This window comes from Rhinolophus ferrumequinum, chromosome 23 (assembly GCF_004115265.2).
Source record: "Rhinolophus ferrumequinum isolate MPI-CBG mRhiFer1 chromosome 23, mRhiFer1_v1.p, whole genome shotgun sequence".
In the NCBI taxonomy this organism is placed as follows: Eukaryota; Metazoa; Chordata; class Mammalia; order Chiroptera; family Rhinolophidae; genus Rhinolophus; species Rhinolophus ferrumequinum.
Window position 1 is genome coordinate 23,395,967 of NC_046306.1, and position 23,700 is coordinate 23,419,666.

Below are 23,700 nucleotides of genomic sequence, written 5' to 3' on the forward strand. Positions count from 1 at the left end.
TATTACATACAAGTGGTGGAAAGCAGAGATAGTTCCGCATCACGGTCTACACTAAATTGGTCAGGATCATTGCTTAGCCTTCAGTCACTTCTAATTTCACCAAAGACTCATTAAACAAACATTTTCTTAGCATGTTAATTCAGTCTGGGGGCTTGTGGCTTGTAATTACAGTTGTAAACCTAAGGGCAAAGTTCTTGTGATCTTGAGATGCTCTTTATGCAACAATACTTTCATTAACTTATTGTGTGGTGGGGAGGAAGGTGGAAATGGGAGTGAAGGATAAAATTACCATTTATCAAGCATCTATTATGAATCTGGTGTGGTGCTAAGCATTCTCCTTGTGCTACTCCATTCAATTTTCAATCCCGAGGGATACCGGCCTACTTAAAAAAAAAAGGGTTTTTTATAAGGATGCACAGATTAGTAAGATATATAAACTCAGCAGGGAGTTTACACGCAGGAGGGGGGAGAGACCAACAAAACAAATTCACACTACAAAAGTTCAGGTACTTAGAAAAAAGGGCAAGAGGGTAGTTAGTGATGGCAGTGGGGGAAGCAAGGAGAGGTGACTTTAGATAGGGTGGAGCATCAGCTAAGATCAAGGTTTTTAGACCCATGTTGAGGAGGGAACTGGGGAGCACTTCACTTCAAAGCCTTTTGTCTTTTTCTTCAAGCAGGACAAAGCCCTGGGAAGACAGCCTCTCCAGCATGCATGTCACCGACGAGCAGCCACAGTCCCCAGAGCTGAGGTACAAGGGAGGAGGAAGTACCAGCAGGGAGGCAGGCGAAGACTAATGATTAAACAACAACTACTAAAACCCAATTCTAATCTTGGGAGAGAATTTGCTGGTGGGAATCTGTAGGCAGTGGTGACAAAACTAGATTTTTCAAGAGATGCTCAAACTGTCAGTTTTAATTATAAGCACACTTGACAACAGGTGAAACAAGATGAAATTTAACGACTGAGAAAAAAGTACAATTCCCAAGTATGTCCATCAACGTCCAATTTTCTCTACTCTAGGGCCATAGTAATTAGCCAGATCCTGAAGATCTAATTTTACAAAATATATTCCTGTCTCTCACAGGCCCACCCAGCAACTTAATCTTCCTATCCCTCTCATGTATGAAAGTGGGAATAAATGTTAGAAACTAAAGTTCATGTTAAGTTAGACACACATTTCAGATACAAGATATTACACAATGGTTCCTTTTATCTTAAATCCCACTTCTCAAGTCCCAATATTATTATCACGTAGATGCCATAAAATAGTATGCAGTGAAAATTTAAAGGAAACTAAAATTTGGGATAACATCATTTGCGGATTTTAATTTTTAAAAACTATCATTAAATGAGAAAGAATGGCAATTCCAAGTACATACTTTCGTAGAATTTACTCATTTGGCATTGATAAGCAAGGAAACCCAGTTTCACCTTTTACCAGCCCTCTTGATAGTTTCTATTTAAGCTACCAAATATGTTCCCATAAGCTCACCAGCATACCTTCAATCCACCGACTTTGCCAAGTTGCTTCCAGGGCTGGGGGTATCTCCAAGGCAGACTTCCCACAGGGCTTACTGCCATTCTCCGAATACTGGTCATTTCTGCTGTGAACAAGCTGTCCACCGACCTTATCATTTAACCACCACCCAAACTCTCAGTCACTTGTAATTTCACCAAAGGCTCATTCAACAAAGGCTCATTAAACCTCATCTGATAAGGTCTCCACTGACCTTATCATTTAACTACCACCCAAACTTTCTAAAATCAGTGTCAGAACTGAAAAGGAACTCAGAAGACAACTCCCCCTGACTGAACATACATAGGTCCCGAGGGGGCCACAGGAGAGATTGTACAATGAATTACCAGCCAAGTCAGGACCAAGAACTAATCCTCCAAACCAGGGGGCCAAGAGAATTAGGTTTATCAAGGGCACAACAGGGCAAACGCACTTGACATTTACTCTCATTCAATCCCAAGGAAGCAGTGGCCCCATTTTATAGATGATGCAACCTATTCAGAAGTTAGGTCACTTGCCAAGTAGCCAAGGCCGTGGCAGGGCAGGAATGAAACCAATCCTGTTTGGTAACATCACGCTCGCTTCACTGCATCTCGAAGTCAACAAGTCCCAGATGGCAGTGCTCCTCGACTGTCTTGACCACCCCACTTCACATCTCTGTCCACCCAGGATTAATTCAAAGCAGGTGAGAACTCAGCCATCTATCCCACGGTGTCGGTTGGAGAAGCATACTGCTCAGGCTGCAGGGACATTTCATTTGTTTAAATGTTTTTATTTAAAAAAAAAAAAATTAAAGACCTTCATGGCACAACTTCTTCCCAGCACAGTTATGTTTTAGTTATTATCAATTACAATACAATTACAACCAATAAATCAAGGAGGGGAGGGGGAACTTCTGACTTCAAACTTAAAAAAAAAGGGTGGGGGCCAATTCAAACAAAGTTAAAAAATACTTAAAAAACCTTTCAGAGTAATTGCCAACACAACTGTCTTATATTGGCATTCCATTTCCTGCCATCTGATCAATGCAGACACAGGTAGTGCTGAGAAATAGTGTCCCAATACAAGGTATACAGATGAGGTAATTTACAACAACACAGAAGTTGTTACTCTGTAAACCCTTGCCCCCCCCACCCACCCAGTTGGGTCTTTTTTTCCCATGCTTCTGCAGTGACTCCTTAAGTAGCATTTTAAAAACTTCTATTTCTTTTAAAGGCTCTTGGGTGGCTTATCAGAGTCCTCTGCATTCACCTTCAGTTTCTTGCAAGGTCTGATGCTTTTTAGGAAGTCCAGCTGTCTGCAGCTCCCCACATCAGCCTCTGCTATGCCTAGATTCTCTGAGCTACAAGGGCAGGATATGAATGAAGCCTTGATTTACAACCCTCCTCCCCACCTTAAAAGAAAGAATTTATTAGTTATAAGTGTCCTGTTCAAATCACAATCCAGTGCAAACGTAATCACAAATTGCATCTCTGGCACATCCGGTGCTTTTAGCTTCTGCACAAGGTCAACATGGTAACCTCCAGAGCATTCTGGGGCATAAAAGGGTCAAGAACAATAAATATCCACTGTAAGTGGCCACAAGGAAGAATATCACCCTGCCACACAGTCAGAATGTTTTCCCTATGGTTGAGAAGCATAAAAGGAGGCTTTAGCTTCCTCTAAAGTTCACCATTATATTCACTAAAGCCATCACCTTGATAAAGTTACTAGAGCTAAGACTGGTTACAAAGTTAGTTAAATTCATTAAATTCAACTCCTCAAATAATTATGTTTATCTATGACGCCCAGGTGAGAAAGGCTTATGAATCTATAAAGGTAGGAGAATGGGGAACTAAGACTTTAGGCCTTAAATCATGTTGGAAGAATTTTTCCTAGTCCCCACAAGCAGCTACTGTAATGAAGTAACAGGAGAAAATACAGAGCTGATGGTTTTGCTATTGTGCTTAAAAAACTAGGCTTCCTCAGTGAAGCACCTGATAAACTTAGGTGGTTGGATTACAGTGGAAAACCCACTTTACACAAACACACAAAAACTGGTGACTTTTTCCATCCCCAATCCCTGCACTGCTGAGACAAAATGAGTTTTATGGCAAAGGATCCTTAATCCCCAGAGACGCTTTGGCTTGTGGTGCTTTTTTTAAGGCCTCTCTGCCCTGCCCAGTACCATGGGTCGAACGAGGGGTGTATAAAAATGGGGGCCTTAGGAAGCCTCCATGGTACAGGGCTGTAGGCCCCTCAGATGTGAACGTGAGACACCCACCCAGCGAGACCTTTACACAGGGAACTTAAATCTAACCTTGATAAATAAAACCAAACGTTTATTTACACCAAAGAATTCCAACACTGGATCTTTCACATATGAAGGACAAAGTATTATATATATACACACAGCAAGGGGTGGCAGGGCTGTAACAAGAGAGCTTATAGTTTTCCCACAATTACAGGTCTACCATTTCAGTTTCACTGGAGATAGTGACTCTGCTCCTACCTCTCAGATACCTTTACAAGACCGAGGGGCAGGTCCTTCTCACTGGATGACATGTGAGGGAAGGGGAAGGTAGGAGGAAAAGAAGGTAAAAGCTTAAAATGAAACACTGTGGCCACATCTCCCATTAGCTCTTAAAGAGTTGCTAGCATAAAACCTATACAATGTATTCTTCTTTTGTAAAAAGCAATAAGTTATACCCAGTAACTAAATTCAAAATGACCAAGTCAAAGAAAGCTGAAAAAGGTTTTGCCTTCCCCCTCCTACCAACTACAGAGCGTGATGGGAGATGAAAGGGGAGGGGACCAAGGTAAGGAGCCTGGGAGGGAAGGTTATTAGGATTTTAAACTAAATGGAAACTAAACTTCTAAGTGAGCTGGATTTCGGGTTCGGTCAGTAAGACATGATTCATACTGAACAGAAGTTTTCAGGACCTGTCTGCACTTTGGGTAGCTTTTCAGCATCTCCATGTCACTAAGACATATCTCCACTAGATTCACCGGGACAGCCCCACTGGAGCACTTTTGGAGTAAAGGGCTGCGAGTGACTAGCACGACGCTGCTTTTACAGATTGGGTCCTCCCTTCTTCCTTCCCACCTCCCTTCAAGAAGCTACATTTTTGTAATCTCTGGAGAACAGCATGATACAAATCCCCATCATGTGGGATGGTGAGGGAGTGATGGTGGGCGTGGGAAGAGATTCCACCCAAACGCAGCAGCTGGGATTGAGGCTGGTTTATCTTTGTTTGTTCTTTAGTGATGAGAAATTGAATTTGGAAAGGGAGGAAAAAAATGTGTCCGTGAAATATTCCACCTGCAGGTAATTTTTCAGGGAATCCCCTGAGTTATGAAAAGTTTGAGTTAAAAAAAAAAAGAAAGAAAAAAGAAGAAAAAGAAAATCAGCCTATTATAATTTTTTTTTTATGACTGAACTACTATAAATCCACAAGCAACGGTTCAGACACGGTGCTTCTTAAGTATTTCACCCCTCCCCGCCAGGCGCATCAAGGAGAGAGTAGACTCCCCCACCTCTGCTCAGGCATCAGGAGACAGAAGGGGCCATTACTGCTGAGCGCCGGCGGCAGCCGGTACAGGCATCCCGAGGGGGTTGGCAGCAGCAATCACTGGTGAGCCTGCCAGAGGTCCGAGGGGTGAAGGGGTTGGCACTGAAGAAATCCCTGAAAGACAACAGCCGACAGTGAGCCAGATACCAACCACGGAAATCTCAGTCACCAGTTTCTCATAGGACCTACCTCAAAGGTGACACAGTAATTCTTTTTATCGAAGGCATCTGCTTAGCCAGATTTTTATAAATTAAATTAATTTCAAATTAAGTACTCACAAATTAAAATGACAAGTTCTGATAAATGTAGGAGACAGGTAAAAAGAAATTATGCTTGGAGAGTTTAAGCAGTTTGCCCCAAGCACACAGCGAGTAAGTGGCAGCTATGCCCGGATCCCAAACCAAGGCTGCCCATCTAGTGCAGCACTGTCCGTCCACACTTGGTGCTCTGTAGTCTGCGCTCACGTGGCGGCCTCTGGCTAGTGAAACTACGGAACTGATTTTTAAGTTTTATTAGATTTTAATGAATTTAAATAGCCACATGTGGCTAGTCACTCCCATACTGAACAGCAAAGCAGATGGCTGGAGTCATATACTCTTACACCACAAGCCATTCAAATTTCAAAATCACTAAAAGTCATTTTCAGTGGAGCAAGGAGCACTTCCCATCTCTAAGCTGAAGTAGTGTTTTAGAATTTATTTCCATTTGGTTTCTTCCATCCATCTAATGATCAGAACTACCTGTTAATTGCCCTCAATCAGCCAATTATTCAATTTTCAAAATGTTATATTATGTATTTTGAACAGGCAATATATTTACATGGCTCAAAATACAAAAGGTTCAAGAATATACAGTGATAAATCTCCCTTGCTCTATTGCTTGGCCAACTTATGGCACCGTTTCTGTGGTGTATCCTTCCAGAACTATTTTATGCACATACATGAATAAAATTTTACCGGAATCTTCATATAAGAATCACATATAAGAATGTGATTATATACTTTTGCCCACCCCTAGTCTTCAACATGCTTCTGCATCTTGTTTATTTCACATTCTTTTCTCTGACTGTACACATTCTACTGAATGGATGTCCCATAAATCATTTAACCAATTCCCTACTGAGATTTTAATGTTTTGCTATTATAAATAAGGCTATGACGAGTAACCTTGAATATACAGCATTCTGCACATAGGATAGGTACCCAGAGGATAAAGCCTATAGAAGGCGCTAGTTCTTTAAAAAAGAATTGGGACAACAGCAATTATTTGAAGGTGTCTGAGTAAATGCCCTCACTACCACAAGTGTACCCATGTGGATGTTGCCTGCATGTATAATTCTTAGAAGATGGGCCTATAGCTTCTTTTGAAGATTGTGTACTCTGTACAAAAACTCACTCTAAATCACAGTGACTCAACAATAATGAAAAATAATTTCATATAGACCTTTACAATTTACTAGGCACATTGTAGTTGCTTTGGGAAAAAAAAAATCAAAAGTATCATTCTTATACATATACATCCATGTACAAACCTCACCTCTACTCTCAATTTCTTAATCTTGTTGACATAGGACCATGTCGACTATTATTGCCCTAAACTGTGAGATGAGAGGATCTCTTTTTATTCTTCATGGCTTGTTGGGACTTTCAAGTCCCTCTGAGAAATGTTTGGGACACTAGCCTAGAATAGCCTGTTGATACCCTACTCAGGGCAGTGTCACTGAAGTATACCAGGTGTCAAAAGCATCCTGAAACCTGGTGGAAAGAGCTACACAAGTCACCATGTCAATAAGGTGATCATTACAGAGAGGAGGTAGTCCACAAGAAATCAGGCCACAAACAGGGACCAAAACTAGGAAGAATTGATGTTTACCTTTTTTTTTTTTTTTTTTTTAACAAAGAAATTTACCAGTGAACTGACCTGACATCATATTGGCGCTGCTGACAGGCGTACTGCCCCCTGGCATGCTAGATGAGCCCATTCGAGCCTGGTCCTTCACAACAGTGTCTAGAAAGAGACAAAAAGGTTAGCTTCTGTTATGTCTAACGATTAAACTAATGGTCTTAAAGGAGTCACCCTCATTCTTTGCATTTTATTTATACTGCCTATTATGCCCAGAAGAACTTAAGGTGGCAACTGCCTTCACCATGAATTAAACAAGTAATAGAAAATAGAATTATCTTTCCTGTCAAACTGTGGTAAAGGCGACATCTTAAACTAAACGGTAGGAAGATGAGCTAATTATCCATCGTGGAGCTAATTTAAAACAAAACTGATCCCATTAGGACTTAATGAGACAGTACAATTTAACTTGGCCTGCACAGTGACATTATCGGAGTGAACTGGTCTTACTGCAGTCCACAACTCAGCTACTCAAGCATGGTGCCAAAGATGCCAACTATAGGTTTGTGCAAATGAGTGCTACGAGCACAGATTTCACTCTCCATCTCAGCCTGTCAGTCTGATTCAGGTACAGAAGACTGGGCAAGAGTAGGATCGAGTCCTTACAGAACCATCCCATCAGTCCCCAAGGAACAATCCAATGTTGAAGCTAACATCATAGTGAGGGTGGGGTGGGTCTAAGTGACATTTTCACCCAGGACAGCAATTAGCTGTACTCACAAACCTAGGTCAAGGCGTTCATACAGTAAGATTTTCAAGCCTCCTTGGCTCTCTCCAATAAATGATTACCAAAAATAGGACAGATATAGATAGCGCTGTTTGTTATAATCCAAGCACTCCAGACTAGCCACTGAGAAGTGTCACCCACAGTAGGAAAAGCAGTTTATTTAGGAGTGATCATGTATCAGGTACTCTGTTAGACAAGAATCCTTCCAACAATTCTGCAAGACAGTTGCCATCATTGTCCCCATTTGAAGAAACCAAGACTCATCGTAGGTGAAGTAACTTTGCTGCAAGCTAAGTGGAGCTGGGATTCCAGCTCTGTTCTGTAGGACTGTGGGCCCAGAGCTTTCTTCACAGCACATATTCAATCACCCCTGCCCTGTACAGTCTGCTGGGCGGGCCTGCGCAGGTTCTGTGGATCGGACAGTGGGACTCACAGAAATAGGGGTGCTCCATGGCCTCTCTTGCAGTGAGCCGTGATTGGTGGTCATACCGCAGCAGTTTGTCCAGGAAATCCAAGGCCTCAGGGCTGACAAGGTGCTGGTTTTCACTATGAACAAAGCGTTCCCATCGCTTACGGGAGTGTCTACAGAGCCAAAAGCGGTAATGAGAAATGAACCAAGGGGCAGAGAAGTCCAGCCAGTAGCAGAGAGAGATAACTCAAGAGAGTAGTCTTATACCACTCTGCCACTGGGGAGACAACAAAGCTAACCGGAGAGATTGGAAAGAGCAGTGTTGCAGAAAAGAGAAATCCGGGTCCTGACAATTTTATGAAACACAATTCAGGTTATTTTACAGGACTGAATGCTTCTGCACAGCAGGGAGGCTCAGGTGGCTGGGCTAACCAGGCCTCTTTCCCATCCCCACACACATTCTTGTGATGTCTGCCACCCGGCCAGCAAAACGCCTTTGCATCAGGCAAGTTCACCTCCTGCTAAGCGGTGAATGAATTAGTACTGTGTCTGGTCACTATTTTCAGAGTCTGTCATCTACACATCAGTCTTGAAGCATGCATTTTCTACTACTATTTCTTTCTCTTTGAAGAGGGTTTTGTCTTTTGGAGAAGCTAAATCAAGAGATTTTGATATCTGACTCAACTGCAACCCTTTTACTAGAATCTACATTGCATTCATTTTACAGGAATCCTCTATCATCTCCACATGCAGCCTCTTGCTGGCGAATCTGGGAAAATGGCCATTCGATCCAGTACTTTTATCACAGGCCTGCCCATGCCGCATCCTATAGCACTGGACCACTGCCACCTCAGCAGTGTTGGCAAAGAGAATATAACTATTTTGAGGATCCAAAGTGTCAGTTTATACCCAAAGTGCTTAAGGCAGGGATGCACAGGTTTTTTTTTTTATGACTTACCTGCCCAAGATATCATTGAAACGTGGATCTAATTCAATGTTGTATTTGTCAATATAGTCATATAAATCTTCTGTCCCCAGAACCTTGGCTATCCTCACCAACTAGGATTGAAGAAAGACAAAAACCCACACAAGCCCATTACATGATTAAATCAACAATTAACCATGACTGAATTGACAGGAAGGGTTCATCATGGCTGCAGGTATGAATGCTACATTTCAATTTACTTCAAATTTCTGTGCATGGCACGAATGGATTTCCACATAAAATTCCCTAAATTATTACCCAATGTGAAGGTGTCAAAAAGAAAAAACAAACCACTTTATAACCTGGTTCCTTCCCCTTGAAATGTCTCCCTGATGAAGTCCTGTGTTTTCCCCCTCACAGACCAGCTGAAGATGTCACTTTTTTTGGAGGCTCCCATCCTATACTCAGACCACTCACTCCCACGACTGCCTTCTGTACCCTGTCTTCACTTCTATGCTGACATTTATAACTGTAACTTATTTCCTTATATGTTTGATTCCCTCACTAGACAGACTATGAACTATCAGAGGAGGGACTAGTCTTTCCCTTTTGTCTGTATTCCCCAGCCCTGTATGGCACCTGATTTACTGCTTTTAACTGATCTTCAAGGGGAAGCGGAGCTAGTATAAAAAACACCATCTATATTTCTACTGACATACACCAACTCAATCCATATAGAGACAAAAAGATCACAGAAATACCACATATAAACCAACATGATGGAGAAAACATCCCCAACTCTAATGAAAGCTCACGTTAGGAAATTCTAAGGTAATGTCTGTCCTATTTTACAATAAAACAAACAATACAAATCAAAAAGACTAGGGGAAAAACTGCAATTTCAAAAGGCTAAACTGATAGCTCCCAAAACACCAATTTGAGGATCAATGTTGGGTTGGCTGAATAAGCCATGAATTGAAAATTATTGTAGGGCCCCACTCTCAGAGATTCTGAATAGGTCTTAGGTGGGGGCCGGGCACCTGTATTTTAGCAGTTTCCAAGGAGTAGCCAGATTTGGCCATCTGTAGGTTAGATCAGCAACTTCCCAAATGGGAACAAAATATATCACCTGATCATAATTGTCATGTCCATGGAAAAATGGCTCCTTCCGGAAAATCATACTTGCCAGCATACAACCCAAGCTCCACATATCCAAACTATAATCGTACATCTGCATAAAAGTGAAGAAAATGTCACTGTTTTCAAAATTAAAAATTGCTCTTAATTTAAAAAAAAAAAGAAAAAAAATCACTCCACTGAAAAGTCCAAACCCCCATAACATCGTCATGTACTTCTTTTCATCTTTTCTTCTATGCATTTCCCCCCAGTTTTAACACAATCTGTGCATACTATTTTTTTCACTTACATAAGAACATCCCAAACTGTTAGCCTATGGAAACTTTTTAAATCTGTAGCATTATTTTATTGCATAAATGTTTCAGAATTTAACCTTTAATTCCCCATAATAGGATAATGTTTTGTTTTTCACCATTATAAATAATGTTAAGAGTATTTTTATGCATAAAATGTTTGAGTTCAGGGTTTTATATCCTCAAAATCCCAGGAAAGGAATTTCTAGGACAGAGTCTGAACTTTTTGAGGTGTCTGATAATAACATCTGGGAGGACCAGATACTCCCAAGGATTTTGTTTCTGTGAGGAGAAACAGGACTTTTTTCTTTTTTAGTAAGGGGAAGGTCTTTATAGGTATTAGGTTGGTGCAAAAGTAATGCAGTTTTTGCAATTATTTTTAACCTTTTAAACCACAATTACTTTTGCACCAACCTAATAGAATACAATTTAGGAAAATTGTAAGAGAACACTTTTCAGTGTTGGTTAAACCTACCTTACAATTCTCAAACTAGCTCTAGAGTTTCTTATTAAAAAAAGTATCTCTGATATACTTTCTCTTTAGTTAAGATCAAATGCACATCTATTCATGTTCTACTCACATTATGGCAATAAAAACTTAAGTTATGGTACATAAACTGAGGTGACTCATATTGTACATTCCATTCATATAAAAGGGACAGCTATAGATGTGTATAAATGACCTACTAAAAAACGCAAGTGACATTTTTTGCAAATTATGTACAAAACAAGCACAGGACTGAAATTTTATTTGCCTTTCTCTTCTCACCTGATAGTCTACAAGTAGCTCAGGACCTTTGAAGTATCGGGAAGCAACTCGGACATTATATTCTTGGCCAGGATGGTAAAACTCAGCCAAACCCCAGTCTATTAGCCGTAGCTGAAAGAAAAAAAAAAAAAGAATAAACCATGAGCAATTTTATCTTCAAGCTACAGCCCCATATTGCCTTTAGAGTACTCTTTTCAAAATGCCAGCCATGAAATCCCTTCAGTGACTACCTATTACACTGAGGATGAAAATCAAACGTAGCTTGACATATAGGGTTCTCCATGATCTAATTAATCCCTGTGCTCCAGTGAGACATTCAGAAAGACACAATCTCATTTTGTGCTTCTGCAAATTTCTTAAACTGCTCATCACAGTAGACTGTCTCCACTATCCAATCTAGACTCCTACTAGTGAACATGGAGATATTTAAGTTAGTCCTTTCACTGAAGTCTTTTCTAATTATCCAAGTGGAACCGACCATTGCTTTTAGCACCCCCTGAAGTTCAGATATACGTCTTTAATAGAACATAAAACTCTTTATTCTACATTTGTTTTCTATCTTTCTTTTTCAATACGGACTGTAAGCTCCTTAATGGCAAGGGGCTGTTTTATTCATCTTTGTAATTTTTAGAATTCAACATAATGACCAGTGCACAGGAGGAAAATGAGAAATATCTGCTGAGTGAATGAAGAGAAAAGCCACAGAAGATGGTTCTTACCAAAATGTATCCTGAAGTGTAAAAGGACTAGCAAGGACAAGAGGCAACATTATTTGCCCACTATGCAAAGCATAACCACTGATGTGTGAGCAGTAGGGCCTGATTAATGCCTGACTACTCTGTTACTGTCTCCCTAAGTTCACTGTTAACTAGGCACAGTGTCTTCTTTGTTTTAGTAAACAAAGGGAAATATAACAAAAGGTAGGAAAGTGTAACTTTTTATATTTTATAGCCTTTCTCTTCATCCTCTTAATATTAAGTGCTCATGGGCTTCCTTTCTAATCAATAAGTATTCCCGGAAGACTATTTCTGTTTTTGCAGCTTCACATATAGCACATCGGTGTTTCTCTCCTGTCCGCTCCAGTCCACGCCTCTCTACCAGCCCATCTCTCCCTCTGTGATTATCTAACTAACATACATCTCAAAGGTTATTCTCTGCAAAACCTGTTTCTCCCACAACCTTCCCCTTCTCAGTTAAAGGTTCATTCCATTCATCCTGTCATTCAAGTCCAACATTTTTAACTCTGCAGTCGTTTCCTTTCCCCACATCTAATCTGTCAACAAATCCTGTTGGCTCTCCCTCATTCTGACCACTATCGTCACCTCCCTTCCTACTGCCCTGGTCCATGCCACTACCATCTGGTGTGTGATTTTATTGTAATAGCCCCTTCTCCTAACTGGTCTACCTGCTTTCACTCTAGGCCTCTATTCTCTACACAGCAACTAGAATGATTCTTTTAAAAAGGTTTCGACTTAAAAATGATTATAAATTCACAGGAAGTTGGAGATGTTCCGTGTACCCGTCACCAGCTTCCCCCAATAGTAACAGCTTATATAACTATAGTACAATATCAAAACCAGGAAACTGACATTGGCACGATTCAGAACGACCTTACTTTTCACCAGTTTTACATGTTGGTGTGTATGTGTAGTTCCATGTAATTTTATCATGTATTGATGCATGTAACCCCCACTACAAGATACAGAACTATTCCATCACCACACATGTCCCTTGTGCTATTCCTTTCCCGCACTTTCTAACCCCTCTGTTCTCTAACGCTATCATTTTGAGAATGTTATTATAAATGGAATCATAAGCATAGTAACTTTTTTGAGATTTTCACTCAGCATGAGATCCATTAAAGTTGTTGCATCATCAATAGTTTTTTTGTTTTTATTGCTGAGTCATACTACTGAGTAATAAACTACATGTTATAGATATATCACAGTTTGATTCACCATTCACTCACCGAAGGACATTTTTTGTTTGTGTTTTCTCCCAATTTTGAGCTATCAGAAATAAGGCTGCATTCGTATATAGGTTTTTATATGGACATACATTTGTGTTTCTCTGGGATAAATGCCACTGCTTGATTGTTTGGTAAGCATATGTTTGTATAGCTTTTAAAGAACCCAACAAACTATAAAATAACTGTTTGGCATTTTTCCACAATGGCTGTGCCACTTTACATTCCCACCAATAATGTATGAGAGATTGAGTTTCTCTGCATCCTTGCCAGCATTTGCTATTATCACTATTTTTAATTTTAGCTGTTCTAATGGATGTATAGTAAACTTTCTAAAATGCAAGTGAGAACTTGCCAACCTTCTCCTCAAACCCTGCAAAAGCTCTGCATCTTCAGAGAAGAGGCCTGCCGATGGTACTTAAGGTTTTACATGATCTGGTTCTCTTTACATTCTGATTCCATTTCCTTTCTCCTCGCAACCCCAACCCACACCGTTCATTCCATCCCAGCTCTAACCTTGTCGCTGTTCCAAATGCCAGGCACATTCATGCCTTAGGGCTTTTGCATCTGTGATATCCTCTACCCGGGACACAGGTTGCAGGGCTGGTTCTCTTCAAGCGTTCTCCAAAAATGTCACCTTCCCAATGAAAGTTTTCCTTTATCCCCTTGTTTAAAACTGCAACACCCTCCACTGTTCCCTATTCCTGACTTATTTTTCTTCCATATCACTTCTAACTTTCTAGCCCACCAACCTCCCCCAAATGCAAGTTCCCTATGGACAAGAATTTTTTATGAACAATATGATTTCACTGATATGTACGATATAAAACTGAAAACAACAAAGGAACAAGACAAACAAATGAAGAAACAAAAACTCATAGACACAGACAATAGTTTAGTGGTTACCAGAGAGTAAGGGGGTTTGGGGTGGTAGATGAGAGAGTAAGGTATCAAATATATGGTGATGGAAGGAGAACTGACTCTGGGTGATGAACACACAACACGATACATAGATGATGTATTACAGAACTGTACACTTGAAACCTATATAACTTTAGTAACAGTTGTCACCCCAATAAATTTTAATTAAAAAAAATTATTTTTACTATTTGTCTCATATATATTCCCCGTCTCTAGAAAAATACCTATTACATAGTGTGTGTCTAAAACAAATATTAGTTGAATGAACAAATCACCTACATCCCCAAAGCCTACAACAAAGAGCCATTACTACCCACAAAAGGTGGGCTTGGTAACTTTACAAAACTGAAATGTTAAAAAGCACGTGGTCAGGGGGTAGCCAGTTAGCTCAGTTGGTCAGAGCGTGGTGCTAAAAACACCAAGGTTGCCAGTTCAGTACCCGCATGGGCCACTGCGAGCTGCGCCCTCCTTAAAAGAAAAGGCAAGCACGTGGTCAGTGCAGCTCTCATTAACAGCACATGTAGAGCTCAGGGGCCTCATGACACTTGCAAATAAGTATCAGCATTTTCTGACTATTTCATCCATTTCCAACTGTGCACACTTAATTCTCACAACAACCTACCGTGTTCCCCCGAAAATAAGACCTAGGCAGACCATCAGCTCTAATGCTCTAATGCTGATGGTCTGCCTAGGTCTTATTTTCGGGGGAACACGGTAGTGCCATGCAGGGCAAATATCATTATACCTGTTGTACAGGCAAGAAAGAGGAGGCAAATGAGAAAGTAGTTTTCTAAGATACTGGATATTCAATAAATAAAACAAGAAGCCAGATTCTCTGCCCAAAATTAAGTGTTTTGCCCACCACACTAATCTGTTTTCTTCTTGATAGTATTCTTAGGAATATGAGTGAATAAGGGTTTAAACATTCTGATGTTCATTCAGTCATTCACCAAATATTTGTCAAGTGCCTAACAGGTGCCAGGAACTGTGACAGATGCTAGGCTGTTCAGTCTATCATCATGATAAAGACTTGCCAATTATCTACCACTTTACCTTTCTGTGCTCATGATCAATCATGACATTATGGGGCTTCACATCTCTGTGCATAATTCCCATGCTGTGACAATAATCCAGGGCCTGTGAAAGGAACAGGTAAGAAAGGAAAGAGTAAGTTTGCATACGAGTGCTTTTTTAATTAAAGTCTTTTACTTTTTCCTCCATAGTTTTCCTTCTAGCTTCACAACACCCCTAGGAGTCAAAGTTAGGACAATCACTCCCACAGCTATTCATCAGAGACTTGTTCAAGATCCCACAGTCTAACTCATGGCCTCTGAACTTCAAGTTCTGTTCTTGCAGTTGTTTCAACATCCTTTCTGTTCAAAAAGACACAAAGCATACACCAACTGCATCACTTCCATTTTCTCCTCCTTACCCAAAGCCTGGATTATTTTCACAAACAGCCTCATCAAAAGGAGAAAACACAGCCTGACAACTGCAGCGTACATCTGAAGCTGAATAATGAACGTGAACTATAATTTTATATATGTATATAGTCACAGGATGTGGAGTACAGTGTAAGGAATAGAGTCAGTGGAACTGTAATGCTATATACGATGTCAGAGGGGTAGGGGATTGGGGGAGGGGGGTTATCACTTTGTGAGGGGTATAAATGTCTAACTATTACATTGTTTTGTACACCTGAAACTAATAGGGGAAGAAGAAGAAGAAAAGGAGAAAATATGGCCTGTTGCCTGCTTCTGTGAATGTTTTATCGGAACACAGCCACACCTATTTGTCTGCATGCTGTGGCTGCTTTCATATTACAACAGCAGAGCTGAGTAGTGAGAAAGACCCTACCGCCCATAAAGCCAGAAATTTTACTGTTTATCCCTATAAGGAAGTTTGCCAACTTCTGATTTATGACATCAAATCCAATTTAAAAACCATGTTCAATCTCAAACTAAGGTGAACTGAATGGCATGACCTTTGGGGTTTGCCAATCCCAGCCTTTAAGTCAGCTGATGTCATTGGCCAACTTCTTGTCCTTCCCAAAGGGCAACTTGCGTTCCTACGGTTCCCAGGGCTAGGCAAGCATATCCTTAAGTCTGTGAAGTCCTGCTTGCCACAAGACTACATAAGCCAATGGAAAGATCAAATATCTCTGCTGGCACAGTCTCTTCAGGGTACTTCTAAGGTTCGAATGCAGGCTTTAATCCAACCCTCAGTTAGTAAGAAACTTGAGCCAATTCTTAGCAATTTTCTCATCTATAAAGCTGACCTTGTGACTACCAGGAGCAAGATATTTGGTGATTCCACTTTAGAAATCAAAGTCCACTCTAAATTAGCAATCTCAAGCAGAGATTTACATAATCCTTAGGACAATGACCCTTTGACAGCTGAGTTTAATGTTTCATGTGTTCAACTTTAAGTGAAATAAAGTATACCAGAAACCAAGACATCAGGAGCTTATTTTTACAAGTTTGGACAACTTAATTGTTAACTTTTACAGAAGTAAGACAGAGATTACAAATATTTAAGGGGTCTCAGCCCTCTTCTAAGTACCCTTTCCAGAGCATTCTAAATTATACTTACTAAAACCTATCTCATAATCCTTACATTAGCAGAAGAATTCTGATGCTAGCAACTTATTAAAAACTTAGATAGATGAAGAGGCCCCTTCTTTTAACATATTTTACAAAGTTAATCCACTGGCTTTTCTATAGCCATTTGGGTTATTTAACAAAGGAAGATGAACCTAAAGATATTTAGTATTCAAGGTTCCCTTACCTTCAGAATCTCATACATGTAAAATCGAATATCATAGTCTGTTAACGTCTGGTACAATTGCTGTTAAAGAAAATGCAACATTTGAGCCATGAAACACTACTGATGGAAAGCAATTTCTCATCCTCATTTGTAGCAATTCAAACCAAGACTTGGCTCATTTGCCATCATTCCAAGATCTGTCCTTATACCAGTCTCTACTTCTCCAACATACCATTCACTTTAAAGAGACACTTGGGGTCTTCAACTCTACATGTAAAAGTGAAGAGTTACTTAAAATTGTATTGCTGAAGCTATACAAATCTGTCAAGCCAATTTAACAGAACTATTCTTGTTCCAATTTGAAGGTAAACTCTGAACAACTGTTACGTATCCTTTCTAATTTCCAAAGAGTTGCAGTTTTAAAAAAACATGCATATATATCATTAAATGGTTAATGACATGCTCTGACAATGTTTTCTTTGAAGTTATTCTGATTCTAAAACAGTTCTTCCTTTTTTTTCCTTCTCTCAGCAAAAGAATTCACCCACTTATTGATACCGAACATTCTTGAGACTGGCTTAAAGGCAAGTCAAATACTTTTACAACTTGAAACCCAAAAATGTGGATTCTTCTGTTATACTGGAATTGAGAAATGTTTGAAATAAGTGGGCCCGCTGGATGGGCTGGAAGTGAGACATTATCTGTTGTAGAGGTTTGTGTTGTACCAGAATTTACGACACCCTTCCTCACCCATTCCTTTTTAAGATCTAAAGCTGAGAGTTTCTGAGGAATCCTAAGGTATAAACAAATCTTGCTTTTCCACACACAATACATTCCTCCTGAACACTGTCATTTTAAAGCGAAATACCCTAGGCCAGATTCTGACTGAACATGTGTTATTGTTTCATTAGATTTGACATCAGCAGCAACTGTCAAATGAATGGTAAAGGTGGTGAGAAGTAAACATTATTCCTCATTAAAAAGAGCACAAAACAAATAAAAGGGCAAAATACCAAGATCTCGAAAGTGGACAATTTGTACAGGAGTATTTCTATCTTAAAATTTAACACTGTGAAGATGAAAAGCTCTTTTTAAGCAAATTAGAAGGAAGCTCTTCTAATAGTAACATCCCTAAAAGGCTTTCTATGTGGTCTAAAAACCCGCAGCTTGAAGTGGTTGGTTATATGTTATACCTTGAAGTCTGTGTTGTTTACGTGTTCAAAAACCAAGGCAGGGGTTCGTGACTAGGGGAAAGAAAAAGAAAACACACATTAGCAATAGCCCTTGCAGCTTTAGCGGGCACAATGTTTGCAGATGCTACATGGTGAATTTGGCAGTCCTCGCCTCAGTAGCAGGAAACCCTCTATTGCTACAAGCCCTCCCCGCTCTGATCATCACCACACTTAGGTCATTTTGGGGATGGATTTCAAACAGAAGACATGGAGCTGAAGTCTCACCAGGCTCTAGGCAGCCCGACAATGCACCCATCGCCCATCGGCATCGGACCTGAGTTTGCAAAATGGATTAACACATTTCAGTTTCCAGTGCTATCAGTCTCTTAGCCTAGAAGAATAAGAAATAGTCTGTGGGTGGAGGTCTCTTTGAAAGAAAGACCCAAGCTAGTTAAATGGTATAACTGATTAAGCACTTTTAAAGCAGGACTTCACAGTAGAGGGGGGAACAGAAAGGCCAGCTGTGTGCTCTAGGCAAACACTTCAGCCCTAGTGGGCCTTGCTAACACCTATTATACTCACCACAGGGTCTTTTACAATGTCTGCAAGTGTGATGATGTTGGGACCGCCTCGCAAATTCTCCAAAATCTTTATTTCACGCTTGATTTTCTTCTTCTTTACTGGCTGAAAGGGTAAAAGTACATCAGTGAAAGGGTAAAGTTTTCGGGGTATTTCAACAGGTAATATAATACATAAATGGCTTACTTATGAGCTCCTTGAAGGAAGGAAATGTGTCTGACTCATCTCTGAACCCCCTTCTCCTAGCCTTGTGCCAGGCACCTTGCAAATACTTAGCAAATGTTGACTTGAAATAAAAAGATTTCCATTCCAAAGACCAGACCTCTGCAGAATCAGCATTTCATTCCAATCATCAGTCTATATATGTTAACTTTTTATAACTATACAAACTATGAAAAGAAGTGGTTAGTAAGATTAAGGTACATCCTGAAAAATCTTTTTATCGGTTGGGATCAAACATGGGCTCTTTCTATTCCTCCCTCTAAGTCTATAAATACCCAACAGAGGTGAGAGAATCAGGACCGACAGGAAGGATGAACAAACCATGTTTACGCAGCATAACCCTGTGGGCTAAATGTGGGTCTGGAGTCGAGATTGCCTAGTACAAATCCTACTTTCATTACCTGCTCGCTGCGTGCCTGTGGGAAAGTGACATAACCTCTCTAAGCCTTTCAGGTAAATGATCAACAGGTAAAATGATCAACAAGAGTACCAATCTCATAAGGTTGTTGTAAGAATCACATGAAATACATGAAAAGATCTCACAATATGGCTTGGACATAACACACACTATCTGTCTAGACTTATGATCAATATTCCTATAAATAAACCTTTCCCTCTATTGTAAAAAGACCACTTTGCTGAGCCGCTTGAGTATATCTTTCACATTCCTTTGTCCTCACCTATCATTTTCACATCTCTTGTGGTACAGAACCCTTTTCATTTTTCTGAGGACTTTGGTCCAACTGGACCGCCTCCACAAAGCCTCCCTTCTATATAGTCTAAAACAACAGCGCTGGTCCAAAAGAAATACAATGCAAGCCACATATATTTTAAATGTTCTAGTACCCACGTTAAAAAAATATTTAACAAAATATATTCAAAATCTTATTTTAACGTGTAAATCAATATGAAAAATTACTAATGAGCAACGTAATATACTTTGTTGGTACTAAGCCTTTGAAATCTAGTATATTTTATCCTTACAGCGTATTTCAATTTGGACCAGCCACATTTCAAATGCTCAGTAGCCACATGTGACCCATGCCTGCTGTACCGGACCATGCAGGTCTTTCCTAGTGTGTCAGTCACCTCAGATTACTGACATGCTACATACAATTCTCAGAAACTGTTTTAAACATATTATCATCTCTTCATTAACAAGATTGGTGGCGACTAAACTTTGATGATCAACAATCTGGATTTTAACCTGGATTTTTTTTTAATATGTACATTCCCAGGACACACTTTGACCCACTGAGTTAGGATCTGTACAGTGTTTTAAAAAAATCTTGAGCCAACATTTAGAAATCAGGGCAATTGATAAACAAATATAAATTTGTGGCTTGTTTTTATAAAAAAGTATCAAGCAACACTTGCCTTGCACTACTGCAGGGCAATAATCAGCTGGAGCTGGAGCACTTGCTGCAGTACCCACTCAACTCTCAGCATGGGCACTCACACCAGACTAGCTGCATGTCATCTGCCTGCCCTGTGAAGGCCTGCACTTGTGACTGCTCGTCTTTACACAGTAGAGGTAACAACTTATTGAGAATAAAAGCATGGAATAGAGCTAAAAATAGAGAAAATCAGTATTAGGCAATCCAATCAGCATTAGACCTAGGAGAGAGAAGACTGAACTTTTACTCCCTTCCTCTGCCACAATCTAGTTGTATGACTTGAGTCAAATCACTCCCCTTGCTTTAGTTTCCTGATCTGTCAAATGAAGACCTCTCCTGATTTCAGAGGATATAATAAAATAAAGGTGTTAAAGCCCTCCAAAAAACCTTTTCAAATGCTACTTTAAAGAAAGCGTTACTATTACTTAAAACAAATCTAAATTCCAAATATTATACCTCTGAAATTATCATCTCTCTATTCTTGTACTCACCTTGAGAATTTTAACAACAACTTTTTCATTATTTGTAATGTTGATGGCTTCAAATACTTCACTGTATTTACCCCGGCCTAATTTTCGAACCAGCTGGTAGTCATCTTGATTTCTGTGAACAAAAAGAGTCAAAGTCACAATGGTTAAAAAATAAGTTATTTTAAAGAATTCCAAACTGGTTTCTTTTTAATTGGGACAATTAAAAATGTGTGTCTGTTCCAAATCCTAGAATTAGAAAAATGAAAGCCTTTCAATTCTTCTTTCAAATCATGACTTGTTTACATCTCTACTGGCATGTCACACATAGCTGACTTACATTAGGGTTTGTATGTATGCTTGTCTCCAACAACAGACAGCTTTCCCTGGAGAATAATTTTTATATATTCCTGTCCCCTAGTGCCTGGCCCAGTGTTGTTTGTACCTAGCAATATGTGAATACATGTTAGAAGAATATTTCAATTCAACCACACCTGGGGAGCAGCTGATTTTTAATGGGCTTCTTTGCACGTAAGTGGTTTTCAAACATACAGGTTTGACCTCCCACTTGCTCTCCAAGTCAAGCTCTGAAGACAGTCCATGTAATATAGTTTGCAAATCGCACTACAGGTCATGAACCATAGTTGGGCATCCTTTCCTCTACTTTTACCCATATTTCATGACCATTAAGCGACAGAGATAAAAATAAGGGAAATGCCAACATTTTCTCTCTGCCTCTGCTTACAACTTACAGGACTTTGCTCTAAATGACAAACACAGTCCTTTTAATAAGGCCTAAATTCTATTTACTCCTGCTGGAGACACTGAGAATCCAACATGTAACAAATAAGTCATTCATTCTCCACAAGCAGCTAAAAAGAAGAGTGAATGAAGAGGAACGCAAAGAGTACTAAGGACAAACAACACAATAATCATGGCAGGTCTAGAGGAAGGAAGCTCTTAGTTCTGGTTGAGTTCTCCTCCTGTGGGAGGGCATAGAAAACAAATGCAAGCAACCAAATAGCACCATGGCAAAAATCTCAAAAGGGCTGTTTAGTGACATTTAAGCAGAACTAAGTGCAAAGCACTCAATTTGAATAGAATGGTTGAAATTTCTGTAGTAAAACAGGTATTCCTAGAGTCCAAAACCTGTGACATAAGGGGAATTGTTAGATTATCAATAATGATAATATTTATTGGTATTGTGCCACTGGTTCTTGACGGTATCTTTGAAGTCCACGGTGCCTCTTTGTGCAGACTCAACGTACTTACTGGTAAGAGTCACGGCCCAATCATGCCTGACCATGACAATTTGGGGAGGCTGTATTTATACACTTGTAAGTGATGGACATCGCATATGAAATGTAGCCTATGGGAGCTGTAGCTTTGAGTTTTCAAATTGCTTTCTTTTGTATTTGAATGTCAAAATGCTTTTATGACAAAAAGTATGACCTGCTAAATATATACTATGTTGGGACAAGAAATACAAACATCCAAATGAGACTGCACAGAGAATTAAGAGGGCCAACACAACTGTTCAGGCAGACTGCAACTGTTCTAGATAGACTGTGGGCTGAATTACATGTTACATATGTCGAGTCTTGTGATAAGGGCAAATGTTTAAGGGTTTAATTTTGCTTCTCAATAGAAAGCGAACACCTTTCTGGAGAACTGTTTCATCCTTTATTATCATCATGGGGCAAAATTCTCCGACTTCAAAAATACTTTACGTTAGAGTTTGGTGTTTTCAAAGTCTCCCAAGTATTAATTCTCACCTAACTGCAAAGCCCTTAGCTGAGGCAAGCTGATAGGTTACTCCCTGTTACTAGCTTTGCATATATATATATAAATCAGAGGGAAGAAGAAGAGACTGAAACGATTCTTAAATGACAAGGCCATCAAAACTGTTAATTTGCCAAAGCAATACCTTGATTCTTCACTGCAGAAAACACAAATCAGACTCCGATCTTGAGGTTCATAAATGCACAGTCAGGGAGGTTTCCTGACATAAATTACTCAACAAATCCACAAGAGTCAGCCCTTTGGGTGAGTATAATGAAGTAAAAGGAAACAATTACCCCCATTCCACCACATGTGACTCATAATCCCAGTACTCCCGGGGTCTGTGCGTATTAACATCTGTGTAAACTCTGGCCCTGCTTGGCACGGGTCCCGACATGTCAGACAGGTTGGCGACAAAGCTGGACTTGGTGTTTGGAGATCTGGCAGTTACTGTGTTCAGAGGCGGCTGCGGGGGTAAGACCTTGTTTCAGACCTGTGTTCTTCAAACTGCAGAAACAAAATGCACAAAGGCCAAGGAATTATTTTTTTTAAAGCATATGGGAAGATAATAAAATCAAGTTACAACAATAGCCTCAAATATACCTCTGGCTCTCCTACCTGTTAAATCAATGAATATATCCCAACTGTGCCAACCACAGTGTTTCCTGTAACATGAAAAAAAACACCAAAAAAACCCAAAAAACCCAAAACACCCCAAAACACAACCCCAAGAAACTCAAACATGTATTAGCCCTACTCCTATTCTGCAAAGTAGTTTGTTACCTCCTCGTCTAAAGTTTGGATGCTCTTTATAAGATAGCCTGGAAGGGGAAAATGGCATTGAGGGTAGACCCATCAGCATTACTAGCACTTACACATTCTACAAAAAAGATTGGCAAGAACAGTACTTTCCTTTCAGCAACTTTCTACAGCTCAAGTAGGTGTGCTAAAAGGCTCTGCAATTGTGGCAAAGCCAAGAGTACAAACCGTCAGTCTGACTAATACTTGATAAAACCAGGAACGGGGAATAAAGACTCATTCTCGTACATCGAAGTTCAATGTCATTTTAGATTGATCCAAATCATTTGGGAACCTTATGTAATAATCAGCAAACCCTTGGCCACCATTTGAAAGCCACACTTGATTTCACTAAATTTAAAAAACAGAAATCAGTAATTTCCCCTTGGTTTAATACAGT

The 23,700-nt window shown here is 39.8% G+C and overlaps 1 protein-coding gene across 3 annotated transcripts in view; it reads right to left on the reverse strand.

Moving 5' to 3' along the window:
- Positions 1-1,184: 1,184 nt before the first annotated feature.
- CSNK2A1 (casein kinase 2 alpha 1) overlaps positions 1,185-23,700 on the reverse strand; it is a 49,654-nt gene continuing 27,138 nt past the window's right edge. For 2 of the 3 annotated variants that reach the window (XM_033094655.1, XM_033094657.1), the window contains exons 2-13: positions 22,799-23,009; positions 20,745-20,856; positions 18,638-18,739; positions 18,077-18,127; positions 16,905-16,964; positions 15,171-15,254; positions 11,231-11,341; positions 10,161-10,262; positions 9,065-9,165; positions 8,131-8,279; positions 6,989-7,075; positions 3,818-5,182 (exon numbers count right to left, since the gene is read on the reverse strand). In XM_033094655.1, coding sequence (XP_032950546.1) covers positions 5,067-5,182; positions 6,989-7,075; positions 8,131-8,279; positions 9,065-9,165; positions 10,161-10,262; positions 11,231-11,341; positions 15,171-15,254; positions 16,905-16,964; positions 18,077-18,127; positions 18,638-18,739; positions 20,745-20,856; positions 22,799-22,899 — 1,176 coding nt within the window. In that variant the 5' untranslated portion in view covers positions 22,900-23,009 and the 3' untranslated portion in view covers positions 3,818-5,066. Of the gene's footprint in view, positions 2,258-3,817; positions 5,183-6,988; positions 7,076-8,130; positions 8,280-9,064; positions 9,166-10,160; positions 10,263-11,230; positions 11,342-15,170; positions 15,255-16,904; positions 16,965-18,076; positions 18,128-18,637; positions 18,740-20,744; positions 20,857-22,798; positions 23,010-23,700 lie in introns of those variants that run through there. The other variant, XM_033094656.1, reaches the window with a different exon arrangement.